At 57.3% G+C, this 22,998-nt stretch overlaps 3 protein-coding genes across 3 annotated transcripts; all 3 read right to left on the minus strand.

The window, feature by feature from the left end:
• Nucleotides 1-3,006: 3,006 nt before the first annotated feature.
• On the minus strand, nt 3,007-3,622 carry DICSQDRAFT_124950 (uncharacterized protein; the record flags this gene model as incomplete). Its single annotated transcript, XM_007362525.1, has 3 exons — nt 3,007-3,109; nt 3,185-3,288; nt 3,374-3,622. The coding sequence occupies 3 exons, from the start codon at nt 3,620-3,622 to the stop codon at nt 3,007-3,009; spliced, it is 456 nt and encodes a 151-aa protein (XP_007362587.1).
• A 2,079-nt stretch (nt 3,623-5,701) lies between these two features.
• On the minus strand, nt 5,702-8,182 carry DICSQDRAFT_144523 (DEAD-domain-containing protein; the record flags this gene model as incomplete). The annotated part of the gene is made up of 11 exons (XM_007362526.1): nt 5,702-5,725; nt 5,814-5,959; nt 6,055-6,340; nt 6,452-6,695; nt 6,778-7,064; nt 7,115-7,217; nt 7,656-7,748; nt 7,808-7,881; nt 7,954-7,985; nt 8,042-8,095; nt 8,149-8,182. 11 exons carry the CDS (start codon nt 8,180-8,182, stop codon nt 5,702-5,704), a joined length of 1,377 nt encoding a protein of 458 aa, XP_007362588.1.
• Nucleotides 8,183-8,672: 490 nt separating this feature from the next.
• On the minus strand, nt 8,673-22,807 carry DICSQDRAFT_80488 (fatty acid synthase). The gene is made up of 21 exons (XM_007362527.1): nt 22,646-22,807; nt 21,003-22,356; nt 20,646-20,949; nt 19,191-20,592; nt 18,224-19,135; nt 17,330-18,168; nt 16,409-17,273; nt 16,255-16,350; nt 16,002-16,203; nt 14,322-15,941; nt 13,208-14,270; nt 12,446-13,152; nt 11,878-12,388; nt 11,745-11,825; nt 11,481-11,691; nt 11,318-11,424; nt 10,852-11,266; nt 10,609-10,796; nt 10,469-10,556; nt 9,732-10,415; nt 8,673-9,672 (listed from the first exon to the last, which is right to left on the minus strand). The coding sequence occupies exons 1-21, from the start codon at nt 22,715-22,717 to the stop codon at nt 9,637-9,639; spliced, it is 11,757 nt and encodes a 3,918-aa protein (XP_007362589.1). The 5' UTR covers nt 22,718-22,807; the 3' UTR covers nt 8,673-9,636.
• Nucleotides 22,808-22,998: the final 191 nt, after the last annotated feature.

A 22,998-nucleotide genomic window follows, 5' to 3' on the forward strand; every position in this document is an offset into this window, starting at 1 on the left:
GGAAAGAATCATTGGTCAGACAACGCAACAAGCGACCAGTCTTGGAGCCCCTGGCTTCACGAGAAAGATCTGCACGACCTTCGGCTTATTCTCAAAGTCAAATTAGTCGCTCCAAAGCTCCAACGAGAAGGTTTCAGGGCTGCTGATCTGAATGGGCGGTCCCCCTACATCAGATATTCCGTATGGCTCGTGGCCAGTTCGGTGAGGTCTGGTGCCGGAGGACCGCCTTCGTCGACCTGGCTTCCGCAGTCCTGAGAGGGTATGACGTATCCTATCCAACACACCGTTGCTTGAGCCTTCTATGACCATGCGGGGCTGAAACACCTTGTTCGAGACACAAGACTCCACGCGGGACACGTCGTTCTCGGGCCAGTAATTGACGGACAGACAGTTACACGTAGATTGAACTGGGCACTAGAAGATGAGCACGCCGCGTAGACTGCTGAGGGTGATCTGCAAGCTCGTTGGCTCAATGGGGGACATCCCGACCTGCGCAGCCCGGGAGTACAATGCGTAGGAACAAGCCGCTATGAATGACTGGTCGGCAGGCTTATGCGGATGGGATACTAGGGTCCGCGGTTCGGGACGGCGTCCGGGTCTCGGCCGTCTCTGTAGCCATGAACTGACTTCCATGAGAGATACGAACGGAGATGATTTGGGGGAACGACAGGCACTACGAACGAATGGTCGTAGAGTGTGCAATGGCCCCCCTGGGTCCAATACAGTAATGCACTACGGGGTTATGATGGTATGCCCTTTGGGCTTGGGAAACACGAGACCGTGAGACGGGGCAGGACAAATCGGCCGCAACAGTACCCAGCAACGCTCGGTTCCTTAAGGCACGAACCAGTAAGAAAGTGTATGATGCTCGAGACTCCACACGCATCCCATGAGCACGGTACGTTCCTGCTACCCTATTTGTATATCCCGTCCCGCTTTCCCTACAGCCATTAGGATAGACGACCCAGCGCAAAGGTCCTCCCTCGTACCAAGTCGCAAGGACGGCCGTGCCAGCATCTATGTAGCAAAGCCGCCCAGCGACCGCCTTTGAGGATGCCGTAACCGGTGCCAAAGCCTGGGTGCGCTAATGAACCAGACGCATAGCCGCGGGATCGCATCTTGGCAGGAGTGTAATGTGCCATACGGTCGAGGCCATAGCCGCAGGCACTCCTGGCAAAGAAGCCAAGGCAGGCGAGACCACCATGTGAGTGTGAGAGGCTCAAGTACTACGGGAGAGGCACACTCGCCCGGGCGAAACGTCGAGGAGTCAAAATCATTCGGTGTCGCAATGCACGGCTTCTGATACTGAACTGCAAAGGCCTGGTGGCAACAACTGATCCCGTAAGCGTTGTGGCGTGAGATGGGAGCACGAAGGAGAAAATAGCGTCAGCTCGCTACTCCGTTCCGATGCCCCCCAAACGCAGCGGGCGCTGGCACGAGCAGTCGACCCGCTTCTGATCAAAGCGAGCCGGGCGTGAATGCCAACCTGCCAGACACGCACGTCCAAACCCTCCATCGCACCAGAAGGTGGGGGAGCAGTTGTTCGTGATCGCAGCGGGACGCGATCTCCGCGGGGCACCCGTCCTTCCCTGAGTTTTATGACAGTCCTGCGGCGCTGACGCATTAAGGGACTGTCTTCTGGGCCAAGTCCCCCAGATTGCGCCCAAAAGGGATCGATGTTCAGCGGGAGCAGCAATCTGGAGCAGCTATGTATATCGAAAGTCAGCGAGTCTATCAGAGCTCACTGGGAAGTCTGGGCGAGACCAAGCGGACTTTGCTTCTCGCTCCTGCGGTCCGCCGTCGACGTCGGGTGCCAGGCGTGCCTCGTGAGCAGAAGTCCCTATCTCAGCCGTGATTGCTCTCATATGCGCACCTCTGTATTCATTCATCCCCCTCTGCCCGGCTACGTCCGAGCTGTGAAAGGCGTGAGAGCCATCGGGTGCGTTGTTGGTGCGCGCTGCCCGAATCGGAGGAGACAGAAAGCACCGGAACGGAAACTTGATCATATATCAGCCGTGGTGCTTTCAATAACAGAATAACAGCCGAAAGGACGACATAACAGAATACCAGAAGGCTTCGGACGCTGTAGCTGCGCCTCGTTAGGCTGCGTTGGGGGTGTCAGCGCTGTTTGACAGACTCTACCTCGTGAGGCATGGGGCACGGTATGAAGCCGAGACCGGACGAGGAGCATGAGACTCTCAAAGGCCGTCGTTTCCCCGCTATGGGCAGAAGGGACGAGCCCTCGGCGCGGCAGGAGGAGATTTGGACATAGAACGCACTGAATCCATCGATTAACCTGCGTCAGTCATTCAAGCTCGTTGTCATATAGCGGACCTGATGTTGTAAACCTTCGCATCGTGTATGGTACCAGCACGGTTCGTGTCTCAGCAGCATTACGTGGCGATGGCCTCGCTTCATGAAGACGCAGGGCAGGCATCGCCCAAGTACTGAGTTTCGGCATGACAGGAAACACGATCAGAATACAAGAGGCGAGTTGCTACCCAGGATGGGGGGGACATGTTCAGTCCGCCACCGTCTTGCGAACATGCCGGAGAAATGAGTCTGTCACGAATATGCAGTCGGGAACACAGTCGTATGGGCGGCAGTCAGCACACGGAGGTCGGAGTTGATCAAATTGGTAGCGATGGCGCCTATGAAGGTCGCTCTCTCTCCCACCTCATTCCTGACTTTCGTGACTGTTCATTATCCGTCACCTGTTCCGAGATACGCGAAGGTTTAGATTCTGGACAGGCCCTGCCCACGACGATCGGTGGAGCAGGGTATGCCCACGACGATCGGTGGAGCAGGGTATGCCAAGTGAACACAATCTCAGTGCGACGATGCGATACAGTGGTCGACAAGGTACTATCTATACGTATAACTATACTCGAGAACGATGTGCTAAAATACAGTGTCTAAAGTGATGCAGATGATACATGCAGACATGCATGGGCCGAGGGTCGAAGTGGTCCGAACGGAAAAATGGCTGGAGGCGCCGGGCCACAGCTAGGGATAGTGGCTGGACGGCACAGGTACGTCCGTGGCAACGATGGCCAATTTTACGATGCGTCGGCTGTCGAAGGACGGGTCGGACGACTCGGATTCGATCCTGGAGAGCGCGCGGAGTTGGGTGTCGGAGACGATCAGTCCCAAGACGCAACGCTACCGAGGCTTCGTCACTCACTCGACGTTCACAGACTTATGGCGCTCGAATAGTGCGAGCGTGGACGACCCAGGAAGGGGCTTCCTGACGTTCCTGATCACGTAGTATCCTCCCAGCATCCCGTTCTGCGGACGAGGGGGAGAGAAGGCGCGAGCACGAGGTGAGAAACACTGTTCGAGCTTGTATGAGATCACACGCCTATGAACTCACTCGGTTGGAGCCGTCCCGTGGGACCTCGACTGCGTTCAGCCAGTCTACGTTCAGGCAGAACCCAGAGGACTGGAGCATCGCGAGCACAATCTTCTGGAGCCCGACGCGAGGGAGCGGGGAGCCGTTGAACGTGAACTCCAGTCGCTGGGAGAAGGTCTCGTCCAGCGCTTGGAGGCAGTCACGCTCGGACTTGGCCTCGAACACCCTCTTGATGTGCTCAATTGACCACGAGTAGAAGGTGGAGAGCATTTTGGATGATGTCTGGGGTGGAGAGAAGAGATCCGACGAGCGGTGAGGCGGGGAGGGGTGTGCTGGAGAGAGCGAATTCATGGGCAGTTTTATAGGCAGACGGGGACAGCGGGAACAAATCGTTCCGGCAGCGGGACGCATACCCTGGATCAGGACCGAATATCCAGATAACATAACCACGGTTCGCCGTCCGCGTTAGCCTAACGTGAGCACGCGCCGAGCAGTCGAGGCAATGACACGGGGTGGGCAGCATCTATTCGGCAATAACGGCAGCCCGAAACCGAACGAACGCGAGATGTCGCGTTGGGTGCACTGTGGAAAGGCCAGCGTTGGAATACAGGAGCAGGTTTGCATCTACTCGCAGCCCCTGCGCTTCGAGAGCGAACGTTTCGAAGCGTGAAGCTTCGCTATCACGGAAGCCGCGGCTCATGTCTGACCTCGACTGGGGCTGACATCGCCCGTCCTGGAACGGCCCTTGATGAATCTCGGAAGCAGCGCCTGCTCCGACACCTCCATGAAATCGTCTGCGCTGCATCACATAGAATCCGTCCCACTTCTGATCGTCCGCGAACCTTTGCCACGCAGAGCTTCCGACAGCCAAGCGCGCACGCGCACGCGCCGTTCCGAACACGCTCGAGGGCGCTGCCTCGCAAGCGCAAGCGGAACGGCAAATGCCCACCAATGGCTGCCCAGGCCGCTGTATGGCCCCCCTCGTGAGGCCATCGCCGTGCAACACGAACGCGGGAGCGTCATGGGACAGTGGACAGACGTACCACGTGCACGAAAATCCTTCCTTGGGAGACCGTCGCTTGGAAGATTGGGTCGTGCCCGATCTTGCCTCGCCAATCTCCCGAGCTGCTGCTGCGCTGGGGGGGAGCCACTGGGAGCCATCAACAAGGGACAAGGAAACGGGGAAAGAAATACGACAGTGCTTACATGACTCACGCTGATGGCACACATGCCCACATCGCCAAACAGCAGGGCAGAACGCAAGGAGCGACATCCGTGTCCTCCAGACTGCTCCTCATAGACAATGCCCCGCCACGAGGTTTGGCATATGGCAATCTACATGCACAAGGCGGTGATCCGCTCCCGAGTGGCGGTAGTGCGAGTGCCAGATCGCCGCCCCCCGAGCCTTTAGTATGCTTAATTTCCGTTACAAGGCTGCAGGATGAGGTAACACCGCGCCTTGCGCTGGTCGTTCTCGAACAGACACCCTAAACGCCACCGTAGCTGCAATTTGACGTTTTGAGTTCGCGATGGGTGTGCAGTTGCTGCGCCCACCGTGTTCACGATACGGAGGGGGAGCGCGTCCCATATGCAGCTGCCTGTCCACGTGCACAAGAATGACTGTGAGATTCGCATTGGGTGCCGTGAAAAAACGAGTCCACGTCCTGTGTCAATGTCATCCCGTTCAAGCCGACACGTCAAATAGCGCGTGGGATCTGCGCGACGCGTGGTGGCGTGCTCGTCGACTGCCGCCGAGCGCAGTCGCTGGTCGCTCGCCCAGAACTCGCGGGAGAATGGTCGCTCGGTGCTGTGTACAAATCCACGCAGGCGGTCAGTGAATGGAGACTTCAATCAGAAGGCTAGCGCAGGGGGCACAGCCGGGTTTCGTCTCAACGATTCCTCGCGCCGCAGAGAAAAAGGTCTGGATCTACCACGGTTTTGCCCACATGCAAGCATTGTATGAAGTCACGCTGAGAGGACAGCCCCGCCCGGAGGCAGTAGCGCCAAAACGCTGAGGGGCTCATGAGTGCAGTCTGACAGAGACGAGCGACTGAACGATAGAGTTTCGCGGAGCATATCAGCACGAGACCCGAGCATCTTTGAAGGCTCGACGGAACATACTGACCTGCTTCCACGTCAGCCACCCCGCTTTGCGGATCCCCAGTACGGCTCCGCCTCATGGCCGAGTGGAACGGAGTGTCACGGAAAGCACTCGCGGACATGGACGTTCAACAGGCCTCGAAGCGCTGCGACGATCGCGTTGGCACCCCAGCTGGGGGGTATAGGGGCTACAGGATACAGAACAGGAATACATCTCCGGGGGCGACTTCCGACGCCAGCACAGGCCGTCTACTTCAACGCCTTCTTCATTTGCTGCATGCCCGAGTTGGCCAGCGTCAGCAGCGTCGCAAGGGAGGCAGGCCCTCGACGAGGAGATGCCCGCGCGAGATCTCGGACGCACCTCCTCCATCGTGTCCAGGTCCGTGGTCTCGATCCGGATGATTTGCTTGCCTGTAGCACGCTCGATCTCCTCCATCTGCTGCCACGTCGCCTTGTCGTGCACGAAGTTGACCGAAATACCCTTGCGCCCGAACCGACCGGTGCGCCCTTCGGAGCGCAAGATACGTCAGCGTCAGTGCCGTCGATGACGTCATCCGAGGGAGAGCAGAGCAGAGCAGAGCAAAACAGAACGCCTCACGCACCGATACGGTGGATGTACGTCTCGATGTCGGGCCGGAAGTCGCCCTTGCTGCCGTGGTTGTCGCGCTCGTTCAGGAGCGGAAGGTCGTAGTTGACGACCATGTTGACCTGCATGATGTCGATGCCGCGCGCGATGACGTTCGTCGTGATCAGCACCTTGTTTTTGCCCTCGCGGAACCCGTCGATGATCGCGTCGCGCTCCGTCGCGTCCTTCGCGCCGTGCAGCGATGCGACTTTGTGCCCTTCTGCCGTCATCCGCTGGGAAATGCGGTCCGCGGTGTGTCGATGCTGTAGAGTTACGGGTGATGAGAATCAGGAACGGAGAAGCCGGCCGCGGCCGACAGGGTCCGTCAGAAGGGCTCGGAGTGCGCGGAGAACCGGAGTCTCGAGACGACGTACTTGGCAGAAGATGATGCTCTGGCCGATGGTCAAGAGGTGGTAGAGGGAGACGAGGACCTCGTACTTGTGCTCCTCGTTCTTGCAGTCCATGTAGAACTGCCGGATGTTGTCGACCGACAGCTCGTTCCGCTGCAGCTCGATCTTGTTCGCGTTCGGCGCGAACTTGTTCGCGAAGTTGCGCACGTGGTCTGGGAACGTCGCGGAGAAGAGGACGATCTGCACGGTGCGGTTCTTCGGCAGCATGCTGCACACACGCGCCGGAGTTCGCGCCAACGTCAGATTGAAGTCGTCGTTCAGGGACCAGGGCAGAGAGTATAAACGCTTACTTCTTTACGCGGAGCGTCTGCTCGCCGAGGCCGTCCTTGTCCAGCATGTTATCTGCCTCGTCGAGCACGAAGACCTTCACCTCGGAGACGTCGATGACCTTTCGCCTGATCAGGTCGGTCATCGTTCCAGGGGTTCCGACGATGATGTGCGCGGTCACGTTCTTCGCGTCTCTCGGCAAGCTCTCCTTGATCGCGTACTCGGTCTGCACAGCAGTGAATTTGCCCATAGCAACAACCACCGACATGATCTGCCTCGCAAGCTCGCGGGAAGGTGCGAGACATAGTGCCTGGAGATTGTTAGAGTACAAGCCGCTGATCGATGCGGCTCGACACCCACCTGGGGCTTATTGATACAGTAATCGACACGGCTGAGCATGGTCAGAACGAAGGCAGCTGTCTTCCCAGTACCTGATTGCGATTGGCCAATCATGTTCTGTGGACTGCAAGGCAAAGTTAATTGAGCACTTGTCATGACCAGAAGCCTTGAGAACAATGGAAAGGGTATGGCATGTTCAAAACTGAACCGCAAAGGCTGTATATGGAAACCAGATAGTCCGTGGTATATCGTTGAGCATGTTCTCTAGCACGTTGTTTCTAGCCGGAAGCGAGGTACGCTATCGCATCCGTTACAGGGCAAGGTAGACAAGATGCAAGACTGTGGAGCAGTCCCTCGCAAGGCACAATATACGAAACTTCCATAACATTATGCGCGGCCTATCTCCGTGTCAGCGGGAGACGCGCTCCAGGGACGCGAATTTGCAGCGCGCCACCGGGTGGACCAATGTGAGTGATGTCGAGAACGAAACAGAAGACAATTTGACACGGATCCACTCCACCTGCAGTTTCGATGTTACCTGAACAAGGAGGGATGCACTCACGGATTTGAAAGGAGAAGCGGCAGGGCGCGCTCCTGAATCTTGGATGGCTTTGTGAAACCCATGTCGTAGATGCCCTTGAGGAGATCATCGTGCCTGCCCGCCAGAGGCCGCGTAAGGAGGTCAATAGATGTTTCAGCGTGCAGGGCACTGACAATCCGAGCTCTTCAAAGGTCTTCGCGCTATAGAGCGGGGAGTTGGGATCGGCTTGCTGGTCCGCGAGTGTGACCTGGACGCGAGTGGCGGAAGGCACACACGATCGGGACGCGTCCACACGCGTTCATGGGACGAAGGCACTCACCGAGACCTCAAACGTCGACTTGATGAGATCCTCTACAGGAGAACGGGGCGATCGGTGAGATGCTCGCGCGTATGGCGGTGAGACTGACCGGCATCGTTCTTGGGGTCAGCGGCTGCCGCCACCGGTGCGGACTCTGCGGCTGCTGGGCTTGACATGAGAGCTGAGAGCACGGAGACTGAATGCGAGGATACTCACAGGGCGTGTAAAATCCGTCGGCGTCTTTCTCCATCGCTGTCGTCGATATCGGCGGAATGCAATACAAGTCAATTCCTCCTCCAAGTACAGCCCGCACACTCAGCATGTGGCGGCCCTTCGATCGGAGATCAAAGACATCTCCTTATCTAATCTCTCGAACATAACCTTGGCTCTCGCACACACTCGCACGTCCACGAGTGTTCTCGGCGTGATACCCTGCTCGAGGCTTGGTCTGTGCTGGAGCAGTGGCGGAATAAGGAATCCTTGTCGAGTGGCGAGAACTGAGTACGCGTCTTCAATACACCGGTCAGTCTCCAAATCTCTGTTCAACGAGCAGTCTTCTCGCAGCAGTACGGCCGCAAACATGAGCTTTGGCTCCTTCTTGCAACGCATTCAGAAGGGGCTGTCGACCGTAGAGCTGATCCACGTATCGCATCCCCGATGGCCAATACCCCCAGGTTCCTTCACCTCTCCGACCCTGAACATCTCCGTCCTCGATTCCTCCTTCAACCCTCCCACACTCGCCCATCTCGCGCTGGCCACCACCCCTCCTCCTCCAAACGCATCACTCTCCGCGGGCCAGCAAGACTTCGATGCGCGACTGCTTCTGCTCTCCGTCCGCAACGCCGACAAGCAGCTCAAGCCGGGCGACGCGACGCACGAGCACCGCGCGGAGATGATGGTCCTCCTCGCAGCCGAGCTCGCGCGTTCAAGTCCGAGAGCCCACAAGCTCCCGAACGCGTCCTCCGAGCCTGCTGCACAGACGCACGACCCCAACGTCGCCGTCGCGATCATCGACGAGCCCACCTTCGTCGGCAAGTCTGCCATCCTGCTGGACTTTCTCCGCCAACGCATCTCGGATCTGCAACAGCAACAGCCCTCGGGCGTCGTGCTCTCTTCGCCTCCGGAAGAGCCCCCTTCTCCGAAGTTGACCTTTCTGATGGGCACGGATACCATCGTGCGCTTCTTCGCCCCTCGCTACTACGCGGACGAGCACGCCATGACCGTCGCTTTACGCCGTTTCCTCTCCCCCGATGAGAACGATTCACGTATCATATGTGCCCGGCGTGTCAGCAAGGGTCTATCGACAGCGGAAGAAGTGGAGGTCGAGAGTCAGCTTCCTGCATTCGTCTCAGAGATTCTGCCCACGAATAGGATATCCTTCGTCGACATTGGCGAGCAAGAGCGGACTTACAGCAGCAGCGAAGTACGCGAAATGCTCGCTAGCCACCAAGAGACATGGAAATCGATGGTCCCACGTAGCATAGCAGAATACATCGTTGAACACAATCTGTACTCACCCTCGTCGTCATGAACTACTCCATGCGGGGTGTAGCGAGAGACGTAAAAGGGATCTATTTCGTGAAGTATTACATGATCGTGAAGAGACGTGAGTTGCGGTAAGCATAGTACAGATATGCGAATACTACGACAACATTGAAACCTGTGCAAAGTCCACTAAACGTGACGTGATGAGAATGATGGTTCTCATGACGAAGCCTGAGCGAAAGCGATAGCCGTGGTCTATGATGATTGCGCCGTTAGTTGGTATCATTGACCTTCAGGAAGCAAAGTATACTCACATCAGAATGGCTGAGAGAGATGTGGACCTTCGAAACGCCCTTGGCGTCAGCAGCCGCCTTAGCATCCCCATGGAGGCTGACCGTCGGAACACCGGACTCATTGGGGAGAATCTCGATGTCCTTCATGGCAGCAGCTGCGCCCTTGGACGCGACACCCAACGACTTGAAGACGGCCTCCTTGCCAACCCAGCGCGCAGCGAAGGACGCCGCGGGAGAAGGCTGCGCACGACAGTAGACGATCTCCGCATCAGTGAAGTTGCGCTCAACAAATGTCGGGTTCCAGGACGGCACGGCGGAGATGAGCTCCTGGTCGACGCCGACACCCGCGGTGGACACGGTACCCAGCACTTCGGAGACGGCCTTGACGTTGGACGTGTCGACCTCGAGCTTTGTGGCCTGCTTGGGAGCAAATTCGTAACTGCCAGTCTTCGGATTGTATGACGCCCGAGCCAACGAGTTGAGCAACACCGGTCCCTCCAGCTCCTTGCTGTACGGCGGAGCATCCTTGACCTTGACGAGGTTGTTCGAGGTCATCATCTCACTCATCGCCTTATAACACAGACGTTGACGGCGACGGTTCTTGACCTTGTATGCTTCATACACCGAGGGCTCCAGCGCAGCAAGCAGGTATCTCGGGTGGATGACCATGCAGGTACCACCGACTTGCCCGAAACCGAAGGAGGACTGAAGTGACTGTGATCAGGCAACAGCTATGCAACGATAACGGAACATCTTACCATGATGCCAGCACGGATGCCGTCAGTGTGAATCGTCTGAGAAGGGAAGATGAGGTAACGGTGTTGCTTGAAGAGCGCATCAATGTTACTGCAGTACATGTCAGTATCGTGAAAGCGATGAACCACGCAATATGACTCACTCCGCGTTGCGGTTGCCAGGAATGATACCAGACTCGACGCTTTGGAGAAGACCAGCGAGTTGCCATGCGGCGGAACCACCCTTCGAGTGGCCGCACAGGCTCTTCTGTGCCATGATGGGCACGGCGCTGCCGTTCGTTCGGCCGAGATTGGTGAAGACGTCATTCCAGATGTGCGTCTCGTTCTTCTCCTGTAGAAAGGGATACGTGAATATTCTGTATCGAGAACCTAACGAGACTACATACGTTCGCGCCAGTGCTGGTACCGTGGATGGACAGAACACCGAGATCATCCGCAGTGAGACCCCAAACAGCGAGTGCACGGCGCAATGGAGCGATGCGAGGGTCGACGCCTTCGAGCATGCCGTACGTCGCGATGGCGTCCTTCTCCTGGCGAGCGGCCTCCTTCTCAATGTCGGCAACGCGGTTGGCGACGTATTCCTCGTCGACAGTGTCACCGCGGCTCTTGCGGAACTCAAGCTCATCTTGCAGCTGTTGCCGCTCGTTGTCCAGCCACTGCGCGATCTGCTTCCGACGGTATGTGAGCTGCCTTGAACGGTAACTGATGTCGAGGATCGGGAGCGGATGCTTCGACTGCACTTCACGTGCGATGGAAAGCGCACCGCGACCGGGAGCTGGCACAGAACGGCCGGCCTTGTCACTGCAAAGCAAAATCAGGGCGACTTCGAACCCATTTGATCGCTGAACTTACGTGGAGGTCGAAGTGAAGCCAATGATACCACGGATTGGGGCACCGAGCTCTAGCGCCGTCTTCGCGCTCATGAGGACATGGACACCAGTTCCTTGAGCCTCCATGAACTGCAATTGTACTCATGAGTATCAGACGATGATAAAATAGAACGTCGGCCACTTACTCCTGAGCGCGTCGTCGTCGCGGGACGGGACATTTCGGTCGGCTCACGACCCATGGCGAACTCGGTCTCTGCGTTGCTGGTTGCCTTCATGTTGGCAAACTCATACGAACCCTCCTCGCTCAGGTCGTCGAAACCACCTGCGAGCATGACCTTCGCCTTGCCCGACAAAAGCGTGTCGCATGCGATCTCGATCGATTGCAGCGCAGTGGCGCTGTAGGGCAAAATGAGCGATCTGAACAGCAGAAGCCCATTCGCATCACGTACCAAGCACCGACGGGAATCTTGATGGGACCGCTAGAAGACAATAGCAGCAGGTTGACCCAGCCAGCAGTTGTGTTGATGAAGCTATCGACGCATCGTGAGCAACATGATGGGGAAGAGAACATATACCACTGACGTCTCCTGCAAGATGTCGTTCTGGACTTCCTTCTCGTCCCGGCGGTCCTTGAACATGCGCGACAAACTCTCCATACCACCCATGCCACTGCCGATGCTAGTGCCGACTTCGGACGGGTGCATGTACTTGTACAGCTCGTATGGGTCAGTGATACCGGACATGTTGAGGGCCTCAGCAGCGCAAACAAGTGCCCAAAGAGTGGCGCGATCGGTTTGAGCGATGATGTCGGCGGGTATACCATAGCGACCGGCGTCCCAACCAGTCGGAATCTGACCAGCAACAGTACGACTGAACTTGAACGCCTTCGGAACGAAGATCCTCGCGCCCTTCTTGAACTTGACGAACCACTGACCTCCTTCGCCGGCCCATATATCGCACTTGTCACCATGCTCGTACTTGAACTTCTCAGCATCCACCTGAGACGCTTCGAATGCCTCGAGGTCATGGAGGAGCTCGATCTCCTGGTTGAACACCTTTTTCTTCGGGTCGTAACCTCGGAATAGCTCGGGTTCTATGCCAGTCGTCAGCTACGGGAAGTACAACACGGAGAAAAATATGAATAACGAACCGATGAGGCGCACGCCAGCGTGAGCGAGAATGTCCTTCTCGTAACGGCCACGAACATCCTTGTCGTCGACGGGCTCGCCGGATTTGGCATCGACCCAGCCAACGTAGAGAGAACCATCCTTGATGCGTCCGTCGTAGTGTTTGATGTAGCCCATCATCCAGGCCATTTCGATGCATCCCTCGATCGTAAGCTCGCCCCGAGCCTCCATTTCCCAGCGGGTACGTGAGCTACCCCACGGGCCAACCTCAGCAAAGCCAGTGACCACAATGACCTTCTCCAAGTCCAACATTCCGCGGAGCTGAGAGAGCTGGGACAGCGACTCAGAGGACTCGAGAGTGGGGAAGCTGAACTGGAAATTGGCGCGGGGAGTGACATTGACAGTCTGCAGAACGCGCTCAGCCTCGACACCATTGATAGTCTTGAAGTCGGCAGCATTATCGCGGGCAATAGCACGGCGGAGGTCGCTCTTCTTCTGGAGATCCGCACGAATGCGAACGGTGATCTCGGCAAGGTCAGGAAGACGGTCCATACCGCCGTTCAAGTCGGCCCAAATAGGCTCGACCTGGGTGATGCTGAAAAGGAGCGGATGCATCAGGCCAAGGATGTTGAAGGCCATCTCCTTCGCGGAGAAGGTGCGGACACCGTGGCCCTCGAGTTCAGCAGCAACGGTGTTCGTCGCCTCCATAAGGCCAGTACCACGGGTCCAGCTATCAACCGTACATAAGGACAGCACAAACGACGACGAGGATTCCGTCCACGTACCCAATGACAGCACCGGCGAGACAGAGGTACTCTCCCCAGCTCTCGCTGTTCCAGCGATTGAAAAGGGTCTCGAGAGAGATCTTCGACTCCGAGTAGAGACCATCGTTTCCGAACAATCCATGGTTGGGGGAGAGGGGAAGGATGACTTGAGTCGGGCGGGTGACGATGTGACGACTGGCCTTCTTGTTCTTGACGGCACCGAGGAGGCGGAGGAGATTGACCAGCATGATGCGGTGGGCGAGCTCAGACTTGTCGTCAAGACCGTCGATTTCACGCCCGTTCTCTGGAACTGCGGCGAAAGGCAAAATATAGTCAAGATCGAGGCTGAGGTTCTGATAGATATAATCGATGAGGGCCTCGACATCTTGCTTCGAACCTTGATTGAAAGGAACGACGGTCAAGGCGGAACCCTTGCTGCCGAAGCGCTGGAAAATGCCCTGGTAGTACTCAACAGTCGCACGGCTGTAACGCGACGTGGTGACGACGACGTGAGCTCCACCTGAGAGAAGACCCTTCAGAATCTCGACGCCGATAGAACCCTTGCCAACACCAGTGAGCAGGGCGTTCTTGTCCTTGAACGACGTGCCCGAGGTTGCGATCTCGTGAAGAATGTCGAGGTAGACCCCAGTCAAGTTGCTACTGTACTCCCAGGTAGTACCAACCTTACGCTTGAGATGGAGGAGAGGAACTTTGTCGGCAGTTACGGACGTGATACCGGAGATTTGGGGACGCAGGAATTGAGAGGAAGAGCGACGGCTGCGAGGACCGCTGTGGCGAGTGCGAGACTCGGGACGCTTGCGGAGCGACCGAACAACGCCTTCGTAGAGGGCCTTGATGCGGTTTTTCTGTTCCTCGCTGATTTCCGGCTGTGACTTCACGACATTCCACAGTTTCAGGACATCCTCCTGGATCTTCTGGATGTTGGTTGGAGTGACGACAGCATCGGGACTTGCCATTTCCTCAACGTAGGCTTCGAGCTTCCTGACGTTCTCGCGGACGACCTCCTTGTAGATGATCTCGCCCTTCTCCGTAACCTCAGTGTGAGGAGCGGTGGGGAAGGTGACTGCAAGGTGGTCAGTAAATGTTGTGACCCACTAACGGTGAATGAACGTACCATCTTTGTACAAAGGGGGCTTGTCAACGACCTCGCGACAATTGTCAATGAGCTGCTGGCCGAACTGCTTCGCGAGCTTGTAGGTCTCGCCACGTTCCGGGTCACATTGGTCGATGTAGTATTGCATGTACGTGATCAAGTCGGCGTCCACACGATTCATGATGGCAATGCAGCGGGCAGTGATTTCACGATCGACGGTAGTGAGGCGGCCGAACACGATGTCGTAGAACATGAGCAGGGCGTCCTGACGAACCCAGTTCCAAGACGAGTCGAAGTGTCGTGCTTTCAAGGCATCGAAGACAGGCTGAATGCCGTCAATGTAAGTGTCCCCGTGCTCTCGGGCGATAGCGTCCAGGCGCGACTGCAGCCGCTCGGTGTTGGCCTTCTCGGTGTCATACTTGATCTCGCCGGCGCGAACGTCGCGCTTGAGGTAGCGCATCCAGAGGTCGACTTGCTGAGCAGCGAAGCGCTCCTGATCCGATTGGAACTTAAGGAACTCCTCGCTGTTGATCACCGCTCCGCCGCCTCCACCCACACCGCCTGCAGCAGCACCGGAAGAAAGCGAAATGCCAGCGCGCTGAGCGTAAACAGAAACAACACCATCCAACCACGACTTCGCCTCCGCCTCAGAACCAAGACGTTTGGCCGGTTCCGTGGTCGCCGCAAGAAGGAGCACACCGTCAGCACGAGAAGGACCGAGACCCCAGGTTTTGGACAGGTAGGCCTTTATGGCGGAGAGGTTGAAGCCACCGGGCATCTTGGCACCTATGAGACGCGAGACAAGGCCAGACGTGTACTTGCCCAAGGACCCGCCGAAGCCGACACCAAGGGCAGACCCAAGCTCCTCAAGCGGCAACTCCTCACCCTTCTCCGGGGCGGAAGAGAACTCGAGCTGGAGGTCGCCGAGAATCTCGTTCTGCATCGTAGACTTCCCACCTACGAGGTCCTTGATGCTCTTGGAAAGGGGGACCTCATCGACCTTCTTCTTGAGCTTCTGAGCAATGATGGCGACGAGAACATCGACCGCCTTGAGCGGCACGTCCTCAATGCTAGCAGCCGCGGCAGTGGGAGCAGCCGCAACCGGAGCGGCGGCAGCGACCGGAGCGGGAGTAGCAGTGTCAGCAGCCGCCTCTGAAGCAGGAGCATCTGCTTCGGGTTCGTCCTCGAACTGGTAGTAGACCTCCTTAGCATGTTTAGCGTGACACAAGATCGCGCGGCGGTGGGTGACGGAGTCGTCCTGGGCCTCGTACTTGGCCTTCAAAGTACGCGTTGCCATTCCCGTGAGGGTCGGTGAGGGACCGATCTCGATGAACCTCTCAAAGCGGTAATGAGCGAAAAGTATGTCCTGGGTCTCAATCCAGCGCACGGGGGAAGCGAACTGGTAGGCGAGAAGCTCGACGAGGATCACGTATGCGAGCTTCTGGCGCTGCTCCGCGGAGCCCCAGTTCTCCTGATCCCACTTGCGCAGGACCTTGTCGAGGCGGGGCGAGAGGGTCTGGTCGTAGATCAACTGCGCGTACTCCTTCGAAACTTCGAAGGGCTTGGCCACGAGGTTGGGCACGTATTTGCCGACAAGAGTGTCGGGGTTGAGGTGGGCCGCGTTGATTTTCTTGGAGAGATCTACGTGATACGAATCAGTCAGCAACCATTCTCACCGTGGCTATGTTCGAGTGGACTCACATGCACGGAAAGGCATGACACCGGCCCAGAGGTAGCGAGAGTGGAAAGGTACATCAATGCCAGCAAGTGGGATAGTCGCAAAGCCACGCTCGAGGGTGATGTATCCCTCCTTCGCCTGCTGCTCCTTCGCCTTCGCGTAGCAAGAGTTGACAATCTCGCCGAGCATCTCCTTCACTTGATCAACGGTGAACTTCTCGGTCAACTAGGTAGACAGTTAGTCCATGCACAACATCATCGCAATGGATCCCCAAACCTTGGAAATGTCAATCTTCTCCATCTTCAGGTAGTTCAGGACATTGGTCAAGGTCTGAAGTGCGATGAGCTCTCCAGCACAGACGTATTGTTGACCCTGGGACGAATGGTAGTGAGTGCAGGTAAGGTGACAAGTAGATCACTGAACACAGTACCTCGACATTGAAGTTTACGATCTCAAGGAGACAACCGGTGCGCGACGCGATATTGTCGACGACCTCACGAAGGGCCGCATCGTTGAAAGTCTTCGAGATACGGCTCGGGTTGACGGCACACATAGCGTAGTTGGAGCGGTTCTCAGCATCACGCTCGACGGCGCGTTGCATGGTGATACCACGGTAGAAGACGACATCGACGAGGGAGGAGATGGGGAGGACGTCGGCAATCGAAGCGAGCGCAGAGTACTCGCCCAGCGAGTGGCCGGCGAACGCGGAGTCCTTCTGCACGAGCCCCTTGGAGCGCATGTCTTCGAATGCGGCACGCTCCGTCACCACGAGAGCAATCTGAGCGAATTGGGTAGCGAAAAGCAGACCGTTGGGGTGACTGAAGGTGTAGCGTTGGGTACGGACGTTGATGTCCCCGAAGAGCGGAAGCGTCTTGACGTTGCCTTCTTTGTCCATCGTGTCGTAGGTCATGTCCATGTACCGCTGACGAATCGCTTGACCCTTGATACCACCAAAGTGGATGGTCTTCTCCTTCGGGTTGTTCTTGACGATCTCGACAATCGAGAAGCCATAAACCGCGGTCAAGTGAGCATCAGCGGCCTCCCAGACCGAGCGCGCCGCTGGAGAGGTGTTGTACAACTCCATACCCATACCGGGCTCCTGAGAGCCTTGACCGGTGAAGACATAGACAGTGGTTGGTTGAGCAACCTCAGCAGTCCCCACGAGCACTTTCTCGCCGCGGTCGTTCGACGTCTCAACATTGACAACAAGATTGCCATCGCGCATGCCGATGTGCTTGATCTTGACGTGGAGTTCGTCACGGGGAAGAATCATGCCGACGAAAGAGACATCGTAACTAGAAAGGTAGCACAATTTCAGTAACATAGAGTGCAATCCTATGGACTGACTTACGCGACGACACGGTCCGGTCGGCCTTGCGCGACGACGTTCTCGACGTAGCGGCGAGTAGCAGCGCTAGACCACATGCCATGGGTGATTGTTCCTGGGAGAGCAGCGTAGTCGGAGAAGTAGGGGTTAACGTGGATGGGGTTGAAGTCGCCGGAGATCTTCGAGTACGGCTCATTGCTCGCAGGAGAGTTGAAAGCCGCACTTGTGCTCTGTGTCAAGGTGTAGCCCTCGTTCGAGAGGGGACTAACGAGGCCTTGGGGCGCGCCGTGGCGCTTGAGGTACTCGACGACCGGGTTTCCGCGGGAGTCATCCTGAAGGAAGTCGACAGAGCCGACCTTGACAAGGCGCTTGATCTGGTCTCGGACATAGACCTCGCCCGACACGTTGACAACCTTGAAGCAGGTCTTGTTGCGGTAGGTCACCTCCGAACGGACACGGAAGATCAGGCTAGTACCGGCCTGGAGGGGCTTGGTCTCGTCGTCCCAATCGAACCACTCCTTCGACTGAAGGACGCCAACAGACGCTTCCGTGGGGAGCTCGACAAGGTAGTCCGGCTCTTCGGTCACCTCGAACGTGTTCTCGTAGTCATTGAAGCGACCACGATAGAGGAAGGAAGAAACGACCTCGATGACGCGTTCGTTGTCGCGTGTCACGAAGCCCTTGACCTTGACAGTTTTCCCTGCGTCGCTGTTCGAGACACCAACGATGCGAGCCTCAGCCTTGCAAACATCGCCGGCCTTGAGCAACTTGGCGCCCCCAAGGAGGCGGAATCCGTTGGAAAGATGGACGAGCTTGAGGAGATCTCCGTCGATGGACGCGGGGAAGATCGCCTTCATGATAGCCTGCCAGCGACTGTCAGTGATGCGACAGTGAAACCCGAAGCTCAGGTCAACTTACCTGCCAACCAGTGACTATGGCAAAGTCCATGGGAGCAAGAGGCGTCTCGTTGCGGACGGACTTGAACGCCTCGCCCTGGTTCCCCACGACAGCGCAGAAGGTCTCGATATCATCCTCGTCGATGGTGACCTCGGGACCAGTGTAGACGTCGCGGACATTGATCTCAGGAAGGACCTCGTTGTCACCGAACCAGAGTTTCCAGTAGAACTCCTTGATGCGCTTGTTCCTGTCCTCCGCGATCTCGTGTATGGGCGCGAAACCCATGGCGGGCTTGTAGAGGTAGCGGAGGTGGAGGGGAACAGCACTCCCGCTACGCTCTTCGAAGATGGTGACGTTGATGGTGGAGGTCGACGCGTCGAAGACAGTCTCAACAGCCTTGAACGAGGGGTCGTGTGTGCCTAACGAACGCGCAGCGCCATAGAGGGTGATCTTGATGGGCCGAGCACCGTCGGACTCCACGATGACCTTCTGGCCACGACGAGGAGCAAAGAGCCGGCGGAGCGGGTTGTCGATGTAAGCGGTGCCCTGAACAATGGTCGTCGAGGTGAGGAGAGCACGGGCCCAGCCGAGCTCAGGACCAGCGATAGTCTCAAGCCAAGCAGAAGTCTCGGGCACAGACTCGCCGATAACATAGGTCGCAGTGTTGCCGGACACAGAGGGGACGACGGTGGAACGCACAGAGCGAGGAGAGGGGCTGAGGTACTCAACGGTCGGGATCTTCGACTTGTCGCCGTTGTACAGACGCTCGACGAGCCTGTCGACGAGAAGCGTAGTAATGTTGCCGAGGAGGTCCTTGATGGGCTCATCCTTGAGCTTCGAATGCTTGACCGCGACGGGGCCCTGGAGAATGCAAACACGCTGAGGATCTTGGTCGAAGACCGCGTCGATGTCCTCCGCAGCCCAAAGCGAGTCCTGTAGTCATCAGGATAAATCATTTGGCATAGTGCGACAACGTGACACGACAAACCTTCTTGAACCACACCTCGAAATTCGCGTCGAGCACAGGGATGAAGGGCGCGGGCTTCTGGCCAGGGCGCTGGGAGATAGCGAGGAAGTAGGCCCTGTCCTCGGCGGCGAGGATCTGCTCAGTCGCAGCCGGATACTCCTTGAAGAACTTCTCGATGAAGTCCGTCGGCTTGTCGAGCGCAGAGTACGACTGCAAGATGGACGCCTTCTGGCCGTTGTTGAGACCAGCGAAACGCTCCTCGACACGACGGAGCCAATCACCGGTGAGGTTGCGGAGGGACAAGTCGATCCAGCGCTCTTGGTGCGAGACGTACATCAGGCGAACCATACGGAGAACGACCTCCTCGTATGTCATGTCCGCAATGTCCTCAACAACTGTGCCGTCCTTTTTCCAGCCGAACCAAGGCTTTGCGAAGTCGCGGTTGAGCTTGCTGATGATCTCCGAGCGGCGCTCAGTGACCCAAGCAAGGCGCTTCTCCTTGGGCAGCTTGAAGACAGTGTCGTCGAACTCCTTCCAAAGCTTGACAGCACGAGTAGCGATCTTGTGTATGGGCTCGCCGAGCTCCGAGCGGACTGTGAGGATACCGCCAGTCTCCTTCGCGTAGGTGCCCTCCCACTGCGCATCGTCGACACCGGACGCGGCAACAATGAGGTCCTTGACCGAAGAACTGGTGTGCGCCTCCTTGGCAACCATGACACGACTGGCGAAGAGGAAGCCGTCGAAGGGCATGGGCTGGAGTCCGTACCTCTCAACAGACCAGTCACCAGTGAGATACGGCCAGAGGTCGTCAGCACCACCGAAGCCAGAGCCACCGACAAGAATGAGGTTGGGGTGTTGGCGGATTGCGCCGTACGTGGAGATGATTGGCTGATGGAAGTCCTCGCAAGAGTGGTGACCTCCGGCACGACCACCTGTCCACTGCATGATGATAGGAAAGTCGGGGTTCGCAGCAGCGATGTTCACGACCTGGCGAATGCCATCGACTGAACCTGGCTTGAAGGAGACGTGCTTGATGCCAGCGTTGCGAAGAGCGCCGATGATCTCAGCCGCCTTCTCCGTGCTGGGAATACCGGCCGCAACACAGAAACCCTCGATAGGGAGGCCCTCACGACGCATCTCCTGCCAAAGCGGGAACTGGAAGCCGAACTGGCGAGGGTTGATATATAGCGCGTTGAGGGTGATACCGACACCGGCAGGGATCTTGGCCTGGATCTCGGCGACCTTCGAGCGTAGAGCAGAGGCGTTGTAATGACCACCACCCGCAAGCTCGATATGGAACCCAGCGTCGAGAACAGCGCTGACGAAACCAGCTTTGACAGTCGTGGGCGTCATGCCCGCTACCATGATTGGCGGTTTGCCGAGGAGACGGGAGAACGGAGTGTCAATATGGATGGTACCGTCGCTACCACGACATATCAGTACGTGTACACAGCAGTCATAATCAACTGTACTTACCTCGTCTTGACGAGGCTCGGAGAGAACTTCTTGACCCACCACTGCTCAGTCTTGATGTTCTGAGCGTCGAAAAGCTCGGCAGGACCCTTGGCCTTGTCACCAACAACGACAACGCGGACACCGCGACCTTCCATGTTGCGGGAGGTGAGCGGACCAATACCACTGAGTCCGCCGGGACCGAAGTCAACAGCGTGTGTAGCGGTCTCGGGGAAGTTCGTCGCCTTGGACCAGTGGATGGCTTGAGTGAAGATCTGCTCGCACAGAGAGCGAGTCAGAGAACCGGACACGGAGCGCAGATCGGAGCCTGATCGCATATTTGTCAGTATATACTTTGACATGAGCGAGTCAGTAACTTACCATCCTCTGTGTGGAACACTGGGATACCGAGGTCCTCCTTCGTCCATAACTCCTTGCTCTCAAGATCCTCCAAGACTTCGTCGGTAACAGCCTCGAGGTACTTGCTGTGGTACGGCACGCCGACCACCAGAAAACGGACGGAGAAGACGGGCTTACGCTGCGAGAAGGGTATCTTGCTTTGGTCGAGTCCACTGGGGGCGCGGATCTTCCGAAGACTGGTGACGAGACCATAGAGAGCACGAGGGGGTCCGGTCACGACGAAAGCCTTCGGGCCGTTGTTGAGTGACACGCCGATCTTCGAGTTGTCAGGGAGGTGCTTGTTCGTCTTCGCGATGTGACCCTCAAGGTCCTTGAGGGAAAGACCGGTGATAGACAGCATGGGAGTAGGGCTACCCTCACCACCCTCGATAGAATCCTGCACGATGCTGGGCTCGAGGGCGAGGACTGGGAATGCTTGTTGTCCACGAAGACCAGAGTAGAACGACCATCTTAGGGCCTTTGCCGCATTCTCGTAGAAAGACTCGAAGGACGTCGATGCAGCCGCAACCAAAGCGGACACGAGACCCTGAGAGTGGCCGGTAGCACCCTGCAAGCGGGAGCGAAGGTCACCAGGGGTGAGTTGAGCTACACGGCATACGACCAAGTACTGCGTGAGCTGAGTTAGGGCGATGAGGGGGAACGAGACGGGTATGGAGGCGAGGTAGGCGACTGAAGGACGTGGAGATGAGCCGGTGAGCCAAGAGACTACATCGAGGCCGTGAGTGTAGAGGGTCTCTTCCTCGGACTCTTCAACGAGGGGAGAGAGTACTTCGCAAGTGACAGTAGTGAGGAAGGCAGCAACGTATGGCTTGTAAGTGTCATAGAGAGTTTGAAGCTCGTCGAAGTAGACCTCGTTGGTCCCCTGGCCTCCGAAGAGCGCGTAGATGGACGCGTGACCCCGCGTAGCCGCTGAAAGGAGGGCGCTCGAGGGCGCGCGAGGTATATCGGAGACGTTCTTTGCCTCGAGGGCAGCGAGTGCCTGGAAGTAGGAAGCGAGGACCGTCTTGCGGACCTCGGTGTCGAACGCGGCGACAATTACGTGAATGTCTTGACTAGCTAGATAGGACGCGGTAAAGTACTTGAGTGCTTTGTGGAGAATGGAGATACGCGCCGCCGCGGACTGCGCGTCCTGGTCTAGTTTTCCAGCGGTGAAGCCCAAGAAGCGTGAGAAGAGCTCTACGCTCGCTTCGGTCGCATTTTCGAGCTGGGAAGTGGTGTCTATGGAGTCGTCTGTCGTCTGAACGTGCGTGAATTCATCTCTTAGGACTTCTGCAGCAGTCCACTCGTCCGCCTCAGTGGAGACCGGAATGGAAATCTGTCATTGCGCCCAATAAGAGTTAGCACCAGCAGAGGGCATAGATTCGAAGCAGAAGAGGAAGGGGCGATCGTTGCATGCGCACATATTCGGATGTACCCTGTCGTTAGGGATGGGTCTCGCAACATGCGGCGCACTCCCGCGTATGTGATGCGCTCTCCACGAGCGAGGGCGCGACTTCACGCGTCTGGCGCGTGCAGACACACATCCGACGGCCCCATTCAACCGTCCCACCCTTTGCGCTCTCCCCAGCCCTCCGTAGATGCCATGAATAGCGCACAGTACTCACTCTAATGGAGCCGGATTGGATTAGGAGCGGGCGAGTGACGATGCCCTGGCCGGAAACTGAGGATTCAGACATTGCGTAAGGAAGGGGGGGAGGAGAACGTCGCCGTCTGCTTCGTGGAGAGAATGGGGAGGGAAGCTGAGTCGACGAGGGCGGAGGTGTGCAACCCAGACGAATGGGTGGTGCAGAAAAGGCCACGAGTGGTCGCCCGATTTGTTTTTTATAAGAGCTTCCCCAAACGCCCCCACTTTACAGCAACCCCAACGGATCCCGGGCGTCAGAACGCACTCGCAGGCAAAGTGCGCACTTGAAAATTCCCAATATGGCATCACCGCCCCGCGCCCGTGCCTGCGAGC

This window comes from Dichomitus squalens (genome assembly GCF_000275845.1).
Source record: "Dichomitus squalens LYAD-421 SS1 unplaced genomic scaffold DICSQscaffold_4, whole genome shotgun sequence".
In the NCBI taxonomy this organism is placed as follows: Eukaryota; Fungi; Basidiomycota; class Agaricomycetes; order Polyporales; family Polyporaceae; genus Dichomitus; species Dichomitus squalens.

Bases quoted from the DNA above. Each gene is read 5' to 3' on its own strand.
- DICSQDRAFT_80488 (XM_007362527.1), bottom strand. From the start codon at position 22,717: ATGTCTGAATCCTCAGTTTCCGGCCAGGGCATCGTCACTCGCCCGCTC. The intron at 20,950-21,002 runs GTAAGTTACTGA...ATATGCGATCAG, and splicing joins AGTGTTCCACACAGAGGATG to GCTCCGATCTGCGCTCCGTG. The intron at 12,389-12,445 runs GTTCGTTATTCA...CGACTGGCATAG, and splicing joins CGCTGGCGTGCGCCTCATCG to AACCCGAGCTATTCCGAGGT.